This window comes from Hyperolius riggenbachi, chromosome 1 (genome assembly GCF_040937935.1).
Source record: "Hyperolius riggenbachi isolate aHypRig1 chromosome 1, aHypRig1.pri, whole genome shotgun sequence".
In the NCBI taxonomy this organism is placed as follows: domain Eukaryota; kingdom Metazoa; phylum Chordata; class Amphibia; order Anura; family Hyperoliidae; genus Hyperolius; species Hyperolius riggenbachi.
The window spans coordinates 196,583,137-196,594,199 of record NC_090646.1 but is presented as its reverse complement, the minus strand read 5'-3'; the positions used below and the strand labels follow the sequence as shown (position 1 = coordinate 196,594,199).

Genomic DNA, 11,063 nt, shown 5'->3' with positions numbered 1-11,063 from the left:
TTGACAAGTTTGAAAATATCACCTAGGAGAAAACTCAGGAGAAAAAGTTATTTTCAAACCTGTCAATAAAATGCTTTTTAAATCGCCAACAAGCAAAAAAAAATAAAAAAAAAATTGCTCAATATAATTTTGGACGTACTCTATAATTGCAAAGGTATCAAAAAGTAGCTGATAAAGTGCGACCAAAATTATATTGAGCGAATTTTATTTTTTTGCTTGTTGGTGATTTTAATAGGCATTTTATTGACAGGTTTGAAAATAACTTTCTCCTAGGTGATATTTTCAAACTTGACAATAAAATGCCCTTTAACCGGTTCAGTCCCACAGTGTCGAAAACCTCATGCATCCGAGCAACGTTCACCTCCCATTCATTCGCCAATAACTTTATCACTACTTATCACAATAAATTGATCTATATATTTAGTTTTTTCCGCCACCAATTTGGCTTTCTTTGGGTGGTACATTTTGGTAACAATAATTTTTTTCTAAATCTATTTCAACAGGAAGATTAAGAAAGCAATGAAAAAAAAATCATTATTTCTCAGTTTTTGTCCATTATAGTTTGAAATTAATATATACGCTACCATAATTAAAACTCATGTATTTTATTTGCCCATTTGTCCTGGTTATTACACCATTTAAATGATGTCCCAATCACAATTTATGGCGCCGATATTTTATTTAGAAATAAAGGTGCATTTTTTCAATTTGCGTCCATCACTATTTACAAGCTTATAATTTAAAATAATACAATAACATACTCTCTTGACATGCATATTTAAAAAGTTCAGACCCTTAGGTAACTATTTATGTTGTTTTTGGTTTTTTTTTATTGTAATTTTTTTATATAAAAAATGTATTTGGGTAATTTTTGGTGTGGGAGGGAAACAGATAATTTTAAATGTAAAATAATGTAATTGTTTAATAAAAAATGTATGTGGGTGTAGTTTACTATTTGGCCACAAGATGGCCACAGTCAAAAAAGTCCTGGATGCCAACGATCTTGCATCCAGGAACTAGAAAGAGGACGCGGAACTTTTTTGGGGGGCAGAAAGACTGCGGAACACTTAGATCGGTGAATGGAAACTAATGGAACACGCCCGAGTGCGCGCAGCAGCAGAGCCTATCTGGACGAACATTCTCGTCCAGATAGGCTGAACTGGTTAAATCACCAACAAGAAAAAAAAACGCTCAATATAATTTTGGTAGTACTTTTTCACCTACTTTTTGGTACCTTTTCAATTATAAACTGCTGAAAAGTTATTTTAGATAGAAGATGAAAACTTAGGAGAAAAAATTAATAGCATATGGGCCTATAACTTTAAGATAACCATTTAAACTGTAACTATAGAACTTGAATCTATGTTGAATTGAGCGCAGACATTCTATAAAGGAGAGAAGCAAAAGGTGTCCCCCGAACTGAGAGAAATATGGAAGTAGTATTGTTAACTTCCTTTACAAAAATACTACTTATATGACTGTTGTGTTCACTTTCTGACATACTGTAGATAAAGACATTTTCTAAAGTAATTTCCCTAGAACAGTTAGGCTAGCCGCTAGGTCCATACTACAATGGGTTCATGCTGTGAATGGTGACATTGGATCTGCTGTCACTGTCCACAGCATGACCCCCCAATTTATCAGGTCCCTTGGAGTCCTCCCAATCCCCCCTTGAGCCTGTGTCTTTTCCAAAACATCCACTACTCATGGGCTGTGCGCCTCCTAGGTTGCTCTCACACAAATACTTTAACTGCAGTTAAAGTATTTGTGTGAGTGCAACCTCCTGTGTCGTACACAGTTGGAGATCTTTTGGAGGCAGACAGCGGCACACTGGAGGTGATCGGGAGGACTCCAAAGGATCTGATAGACTGCAGGGCGCTGGAAGAAGCTCCAAGTAAGAAAAACACTTTTTCCCCACATCTCGGGTTTTCTTTAAAGGGGAACTGAAGTAAGAGGTATACGGAGGCTGCTATATTTAATTCCTTTTAATCAATACCAGTTGCCTGGCATCCCTGCTGGTCTATTTCTCTGCAGTAGTATCTGAATCACACCAGAAACAAGCATGCTGCTAGTCTTGTCAGATCTGACTTTAAAGTCTGAAACACCTGATCTGCTGCATGCTTGTTCAGGGGCTATGGCCAATAGTATTAGAGGAAGAGGATCAGCAGGGCTGCCAGGCAACTGGTATTGATTAAAAGGAAATAAATATGGCAGCCTTCCGTATACCTCTTACTTCAGTTCCCCTTTAAGGTCACCTTTAAAAGCAACAGCAAGCAGTAGATAAGACCCAAGGAGAAATTACCCTTTATAAAAGGCTGTTGGTCCCTCCTTGGTAAGCATGGTCCATGCACAGTTCAGAGCTGACTTGTATTGTCCAGGAGGTGAATTCATGTATCTGGTTTTTACCACATCAACTGGAGACGCAATGACAGTAGTGCAGAAGCCAGCTCCGAATGCAGATGTAAAATGGCATGGAAGGTTATCTGAGTACAGGAAAACCATGAATTTAATGTCATGCAAAATTTGCAAAAATGCCATAAGCTGAACCCTAAACATACACTGGACAGACAGAAGGTTATTACCTGTCATTAGTCTGTGTTGCAGCAAGGCTTCCTTTATTAGGTCATAGGTCACAAGCTCAGTACAGTTGACAATTGCATTTCTTGTCACATTTGGAAATGTTCCTATATGACATAAGTAGAGTTAAACATTTAGATAGTTTAGGGGTGTACATAAAATGGTTACATACATAGTATATAGTCAGTTTCCTATTAACTTATGCCTATATGCTGTATCTACACATATATAAGCAGAAACATGCTAAATATCTTTTAGACTTGGCTTGAGGCATCTGAATCAGTACTAATCCTATGTAATAATTCCCCAGTGTCTCTGCGTCCCGTGTCTGTGTGTTTGCAGAACTGCGAATGGGCCGTATGGACAGCCGTTGGGACAAAAGGAGGACGGGCCAGGGAGCAGCGGTGGTGGCAGTGTAGGGCTTAGGTCAACTAGTAATAAAATAAAATAATAAAATAAATTGGCCAGTGCTCTAGAAATGGTCTGTTCTTCTTGTAGGATTTCTTAAAGAGCAATCTGGAAAACTGGAATAATTTCCACTGCTGCAATTACACACTCCTTAACCTTGCCATCTATTTTTTGGAGGAACAAGTCACCACTTTAAACCCTGTAACCCCTTCATACAGACTGTGTGGAAGCACATAAATACACTTTCTTGTACCTTTACATCGAGGGCAAAATGTTCTGAAAGCTCTAAATCTCAGGGCACACTATTTAACTGAAGTATTGCTGTGTCTAGGTCTTCTGCCACAGACCATGCCACTAAATCCACACAATTATCTTGTGAGGATATTCAATATAGTAGTAGTCCAATAGGAAGATCGGGAGATGTGAAGGAGTGGTGGTGATAGTTCTACTTTCAGCTTCAGATGGCTTTTGCTTATTACAGGTGATACAGGGATTTGGATCTCCTGAGCCATACAGAACAGCATTTGAAAGTTCCTGCATGCCACTTATGCTGATGGGCTGGAGTGTTAACAGTGACAGGCATACATTAACCCTTTCAGGACTGAGGTGGGTGAAATCGACGTCCTTGTTTGTGGCTGTCAGTCGCTGACAGGACGTATATTTCACCTGTTCCTGTCACGTAATCTGCTTTGTCATCACTGCTCACCACTCACTCAGCCTGAATGATAGCTCAGCTCTATGTGTCGGTCAGGAGCTGATTTAATTGGCTCCTGACCCTGTGAACACTGTGAGCCAATCACAGTGATCACAGCTCTAAAATAGAAAAAAGAGTCGCAGCCATATGATCCAGAAAGAGTTAAAAATTATTTTCCAAAACAAACAAAAATTATTTCTCTAGTCCATATATGCTATATATTCTGTATTATGCAGGGGCGTAGCAATAGGGGGTGCAGAGGTAGCGACCGCATCGGGGCCCTTGGGCCAGAGGGGCCCTGAAGGGCCCTTCCTCAACTACAGTATTAGCTCTCTATTGGTCCTGTGCTCATAATAATCACTTCTATAGATACTTTAAATAGTAGTAATCATTAACAAGCTGTTCTCCATCCCCTTCTTGCACTTCTGACACTGTAGTTGCCATTGGCAGATTTTGGTGCGACGCATCAATTGTTATGTATGGTGTGCTTGGGGGGCCCCATGTAAAACTTGCATCGGGGCCCACAGCTCCTTAGCTACGCCACTGGTATTATGTATATTATAGATTTACCTTTCCATAGACCTCTCATGCCTTCCTTCCTGGCAATGGTTTTGTAGGCATCCAGCGTTCCGTTGTATCTCCTCTTCACTCCTCGTAGGTTGGCCTGGGCCTGAAATCTAACCTTCACCACATCTGTTGGTTGGGCAACAGTAACGGCCAGCGCCCCTGTTGTGCACCCAGCAAGTATTTTGGTTATGATGCCAGCATCTGTGCACAGAGGAGTAGAAAGCTGTTACAAACTATCCAACAGTAAATGATTGCAAACAATAGTGAAACAGGATGTGTGTACATTATGTATATTTGGCTTTCAGTCCCAGTTATAGGCACTTACTATCTCTCCCATTGGTATAGAAGAGTTTCACAGAATCATATAAGCCAATTCTAATGGAGGCAAAGCTCATTTGTCTCTGCAGTCCAGCCACTAATCCATTGTACAGGCTCTTGGGACCTTCCGTCTTGATCATAGTGCTAATGGTTCCAAACACTCCCTTGTATCGGATTCCATTCACTGTGGCTGCTGCTGACTCTCCCTGAATCTGAAATATAGAAAAACAGAGACGTGACTGTGGATTTCATTGTCAAATTAAATATTTATAAGCAATAATGCATATTAGAATGCATGTCTGGCTAGTATAAGACAAAGGAGCACAACTATTCAGAAATGTCTAGTTGTAGGTTGTTGGCTCGGGGTATTCACATCTTGGCCCCTATCAGTGTTGCCAACCTCGGAAAAAGTATTAATGCACTGCATCTAAGGAGGGGGAGGGGGGGGGGACACTTTGATACATTTACATTAGGGGGATGCAACCGGGGGTTTCCATCATGTTTGTTCTCCATTATCGCAGCCCTTGCCGCTGCATGCACCCGATCGAGCATGCTACCCTGAGATTTTCCAGTATTTCCGATTAATACATGCGATCGATACATGCAACCAATTTTAGGCTGAAATTGGTTTGATTGTATAGGCATGCTCTTGGTGGCACCAATTTTTATAATATCAATAATAATTGTCTTATCCGACAGTCAATTGGCCACCAAGTCTACAGATGTATGGCCACCTTTAGCTAGAGCAATGTACATTCCAAAGTGATACGTGAACTGATAAGCAGTAAGTGCTGTGATCTTTTGGGAGAGAGAGGTTTTTTTTTTACTGACACCACAAATTTTTTCATGGACTTTACTGACAGCCCAGATTTGTTGACTTTTTTACTGACTGTCAGTAAATTTACTGATGGTTGGCAACACTGGCCCCTATTCAATTCACTTTTTCTCCTTAGTTTTCTCCTAGGCGATATTTTCACACCTTCACAATTAAATAAGAAAATACTCATAATAATTTTGCCAGTACCTTTTCACCTACTTTTTGGTACTTTTCCAAGTGCAAACTGCTCAAAAGATATTTCAAACAAGATTTAAAAATTAAACAAAAAAACATAACATTATCTCCTAGGAGAAAACTTAGAACAAGTGAATTGAATCATGCTCTGGCCCTTATGCAATTAACCTTTTCTCCTAGGAGACAATTTTTTATCGGGTGTTTTAAAATAATTTTTCAGCATTTTGCAATTGAATAAGTACCCAGAAAATAGGAGAAATGTGCTATCAAAATTATTTTCAGTATGTTTGTGCTTGTAAAACTTGTAAAAAAAAACAAAAAACTATTAAATCACCAGCGTTTAATAGTTTTTTGTTTTTTTTTACAAGTTTTACAAGTAAAAATATCACCTAGGAGAAAACTCAGGGTAAAAAGATATAGATAGATAGATAGATAGATAGATAGATAGATAGATAGATAGATAGATAGATAGATAGATACTCTGTACAGTGATGCATAGGATGGCGGCGCTATATAAATACTGGATAATAAATCAATATAACTACACTGAATGCACCTTATCAGAACTTACCTGTAGTCTGACTTTTGCAGTGTCTAATGGGAATGTGATGAGGTCAGCTATGCATGCAGCTGTGCCTGCACCAAAGCATTTGACTGCAGGTGTTGGGGGGATGTCAGAGGGTCTCAGTCCAACCATTTTGGATTTTGTAATTCAATTCTGTGCAGAACAAATATGAAATAATTGTTAGTAATACTAAACATTTCATTGATTTAGACCATTAACTCCTAATCAGAAATAGATTTATTACATTTACAGCAAGGTACTTCTGTTGTTCCTAGCAATTCCAAGCCTGATTGTTTAAATGATGTTCAGTCTGTCTATCAAAAATCTGATTGACTTTATAATATAACCATTTCAGAAACACAGTAGCCCTAAGGCTTTGTTCAGATCTAAAATCGAAATCGCTGGCGATAGTTATTTTCAATTTTGTGGGCTATTTCTTTGCCCCCTCCCGACGCTCAGATGGGCGCAGCTGTTTTTTTAAAGTGCTTGCTCTTTCACATCAGAGCTTGCGTTGGAGAACGCTCAAAGCATACGTTTTGTTGTATGCGTTTTAATGCGTTTTGCACTGCAGTGAGTGTGCGTTTTTAATCCGTTTTCAATGCGTTACAGGACATAGGAAAACGCAGGTAATTTTTTTTCTTTTAGTTTTCAACTTTCTACATTGTTCCGCTGTTGCATTCTGGGACTGATTGCCTGCGTTAACGGATTAAAAACGTGCATAGTGTGCGTTTTACATTGACTAACATTGTAACGCATAAAGCTAGCGTTGGCCGAAAAACTGCGCCTGGGTGCAGTGTAACGCAACGCACAAAAAGGCTGCGTTACATGTGAAAGCTAAAATGAAAGTCTATGGACTTTCATTTCACCTTGGGTAACGCAAACTTTATCCTTTGCGTTGAAACGCAGAAAATCTGCCCTAATGTGAAAGAGCCCTAAGCGCTTTTGCAGAGTGATTCAGCATTTTTTCACGTCCTGACACAAGTCAGGAAGTGAACACTTTGATCCGGAAATGAATAAATACAATGTATTTATTCATCAAAGTGCTGGGGAAATTGCTATGCAAAGCACTTTTTCAAGCGCTTTGCAATTTCCCTATACCTTCTATTGAGCAAAAACGTTAAGAAAATGGTACAGGCAGTGCTTTGCTGAGCGGATCGGAAACAAACCGCTCAGATGATAACCCTCTCATAGGAAATCATTGCACAAGCTTTTTAGGGGGATTTTCAAAATCGCCAGCGCTTGAAAAAAGGGCAAAAAAAAACCCCTAGGTGTTAACAAGCCCTAAGAGTAATTTTTTCCCTTATGTTTCTAAATATTTTCCTCATTTTACACTATATGATACATTTTTGTTATTTAACTAGTAATGCATGAAACAATTTAAGCTGAGTAAAGTTGTATGATCATAGCTTATCAGAAAAACGCATGCGTTTTTCAACTTGCGTTTCTTTAAATTTATACGCGTTCTACAAACGCAGCAAGTATGAACAGGCCCATAGTCAGCCTACATAGTCAGTGTTTTTGTGCTGGCTATTTGCTGATAATGGATGATCTTGTATACGGTCAGGAAAAGAAGAGTGGGGGTTCCTGAAAAAAGTTTAGAGCGTAACGCTAGTAAAATCTTATTGTTCTTGATACAGTATAGGAGGGTTAAAAGAAAACAATTTTTTTTTATAAAAAAAATATTGAATCTAAAAACCCTTGTGATGCTCCAGCCTCAGGGCGCAGTGTAGGAGGGGGCGCACAATTAATTCAGCTGTCATTCCCAATTGTGTTTGAAGCAGAAAGAAATAAGAAAGGGGGATACATGACAGTGAATGTAAGCCAGATAACTAGAGATTAAGGTGTTGGGGAGGTTGGGGGCCCTGGGGCACCTATTACTCTAATAGCAATCAGTGTGTGACAGCTGGGGTGGGAGGGATGGAGGGGCGCACTTTGCTGTCTCAGCCTTGGGTGCTGAAGGACCTTGTCCTGGCTCTACCCTTGTCATGGCAGAGGTGAAGGGTACATCTGAGAAGAACAAAGGAGGAGACAATCGAACCGATCTAGTGCAGAAAATAGGCCATGGAAAAGGATATGAATTATTATACTGGCATAAATAGATTACCTTTAAGTCAACCACGGTATATGGGGGAGGGGTGCAGGGAAGCAAAATGTCACAATTTGCACTGTAGTGAAGTCTGAATATACAGGCTGTTTCAACAAATATCTCCTGACATTTTCTGCTCATGGACTGACTGTAGATGTGTAATAGCTGTGAATGAAGGAATGCCGGTATTTTGTCACGTCAGGCAAAAACAGCGCTGGAAATCTGGGTGCACCAGGCGTTGCCATAGACCCGTAATGTGATTTACAGCTATAGCGACGATCAGTCAGTAATTTGGCCACCGGTAAAAGACGGCACCCAAATTGCAATAAAAACAGCATCATTGGGCCGCCTGCAACAGCTGGCAGCCAAATTACATCTTATCCCCCTAAGTCTCCAGTGACCTGGAGGGGAAATAGTAATGAACACCACTGGGACTTTTGCAGGAGCAGGGTGAGTCGCCCTGCACCCAAATTTCCCGGCACCTTCGTTACATGTATACATATTTTGAACCTTTAGGTATATTTTATGCCAGATATAGCACAGCAAATTAGAGAACATTTCTCCAAAGTTGGTGAAATCTCACTTTTGACACATTTCACTGAAAGAGGTGCCACATCAGGGGATTTATATGCATATATTGGAGTAGCACCACTGTAATAGTTTCCTTATATGTTTACATTGAATATATGTGCTCGGAACAATAGAAGGATACTATACTAAGAAATATAGTCCCCTAAGGAGCACCAGGATTGAAGCAGGAAATTTGGGCACCAGCCAGCGGAGGAAGTTTGGGTGCTGCTGTAGGCACCATTGAAATATTGACAGTGAGGAGAAATTTGGTTCTATCTAACCCTCCCTCATCCTATTAGAAACTAAATGGAAACCTTTTGTCTGGATTTTTGCTTTTATGCATGTGGACCAATATTCCCATTATTTGACATTGTGACACAAACATTTAGGATTTAGCAGTAATAGTAATTTCCATGTATAACCTTATAAGTAGCAGCCGGTATTGATTAATCATTCAGCTGCAGTTTATCACTTGCAGCCAGAAAGCTGTTTACAGAAAAGTCATACATTTACTCTGGTGTCTAAGCACATAGGAGGTAACAGTTATTTTCATGCAGTCTAAAGCACTTCTCAGTAATGTAAAGCTGTACTTACTGGACAGGGGTTGCTTGCCTGATTAGTTAGTTGGATTCTCCCTCTGTGACTGTCTATTGGAGAAGGCTCAATATATAGGCTGCTTGCAATGATAAGTGGAGGAGGTTTAACCTGTGACAGGTGCACATCCCTCCATCAGCCCCTCCCCTCAAGAAAACACCGAGCTTCTTACCCAGAACTTGGTTATGTATTATGCACCAGTCAACATTTATTTAAAAAAAACATTCCTAATGACTTGTTGATGTGTATTTGATTGCCTTGAAGGTTACATAAAAGTGAGCAGTGTCTTACTGGGTGAAAAGAATAATTTGCTGTTGCATAATGTGTTAATCTTTGATAGGAGGTATGAATTTTAGTGATACAATATATTCTGAGATTATAAGGCTTTAAGTAGATCATAATGACGTAACATCATATAATTTATACAGTCTTTTTAAGTTATCCTCAGAGTGTACAGTATACTGGAGGAATAAATTCACTTTCTAAAACTCCTTTGTAACTTTTAAATCCCAGAAGATGTAAACAGCTTATTGAGGTTTTGTATTAAGAGGTGTTGAAGTAGCATCCTTTTGTTAAAGGGAACTAAGCAGCTCCTGGCTTCAAATAGCTGCAAGGGCTGCCATTGTTCAGAAGCCAACCCCCTGCTATTTTACAACTGGCATTATCCAGGCTAGGTGTGAAATTCTACAACTGTAACTGATGTTTTCTGTTTGAAGTACAATGGGGGTTTGTTTGTGGTCAATTAGTCTAATGAGGTGATTTCTTATCTGCCTTCCACCATCTCCTGCTCAGCGACTGCAGGTCCTTTATGGACAGACAAAGTGGCTATTTTAACCCTTAGATGTAGAAAAATGAGGTAAAATGAAAGTTGTTTTTTTTATAATAAACCACATTTTTAGAATGCATTTTTAATTTGCTATAGAGCTGCCCTGGGTGTTAAAAATGATGCTCGGTTCACTTTAAATTCCCAAGAATGAATGGGCCTGTCTGGGCACACAGGTGGGTTATGAAAACAATGTTGTTGAGGTGTGGGGAAGGAAGGCGCACAAAAAGCAAGCGGGAAGGAGACCACCAATAAAGAAAAGTAGTGAAAAAAGAACCAGCAAAGAAGCACCGAGAAGAAAAAAGAGACAGTGACAGTGCAGAGAGAGAGAGAGAGAGTAAACAATGTGGCACAGAGATAGAGACACTGATGCAGGTAGAGACATACTGTATTCATTTTACAATGATGCAAGCAGCAATACATCTAGTAACAGGGCAACAACACTAGCAAGGCAGTAGAGTTGCTAGCATGCAAGTTGTTTTTGGGTCCGGCCATTTTTTCTAACCTTGACACACAGACACTCAATGATACAAAGTTTGTGAGCTTTTGGGTCCTTGGCATCAATAATGAGAATGGAAGCAGTTTAAATTTTCCTTTGAAATCAAGCAAACAAAACCGATTGGCTGTTTGGCTGTTTGGGGCTCTGCTCCCTTTTCTGAATTTGAACCCTAGTCACCAAATGTCAGACTGTAGCAGGGCTGAGGCCTTTGCCATTAACAACGTAAGAATGGCAGCAATTTAAAGCGGATCCGAGATGAAAAACTAACTAGAACAAGTAACTTGTCTATATATCTTATCTAAAGTTTAAATAGTGTACACAGCAAATCTAGCTACAAGCAGCTTCAACAG

General features: G+C 39.5%; 1 protein-coding gene across 1 annotated transcript in view; it reads right to left on the bottom strand.

The window, feature by feature from the left end:
- The window catches only part of UCP1 (uncoupling protein 1), a 14,204-nt gene extending 4,736 nt beyond the window's left edge, over nt 1–9,468 (bottom strand). The window contains exons 1-6 of the mRNA XM_068269903.1: nt 9,392–9,468; nt 6,148–6,294; nt 4,572–4,776; nt 4,250–4,447; nt 2,583–2,684; nt 2,303–2,483 (exon numbers count right to left, since the gene is read on the bottom strand). Coding sequence (XP_068126004.1) covers nt 2,303–2,483; nt 2,583–2,684; nt 4,250–4,447; nt 4,572–4,776; nt 6,148–6,273 — 812 coding nt within the window. The 5' untranslated portion in view covers nt 6,274–6,294; nt 9,392–9,468. The remainder of the gene's footprint in view (nt 1–2,302; nt 2,484–2,582; nt 2,685–4,249; nt 4,448–4,571; nt 4,777–6,147; nt 6,295–9,391) is intronic.
- Between the last annotated feature and the right edge of the window lie 1,595 nt (nt 9,469–11,063).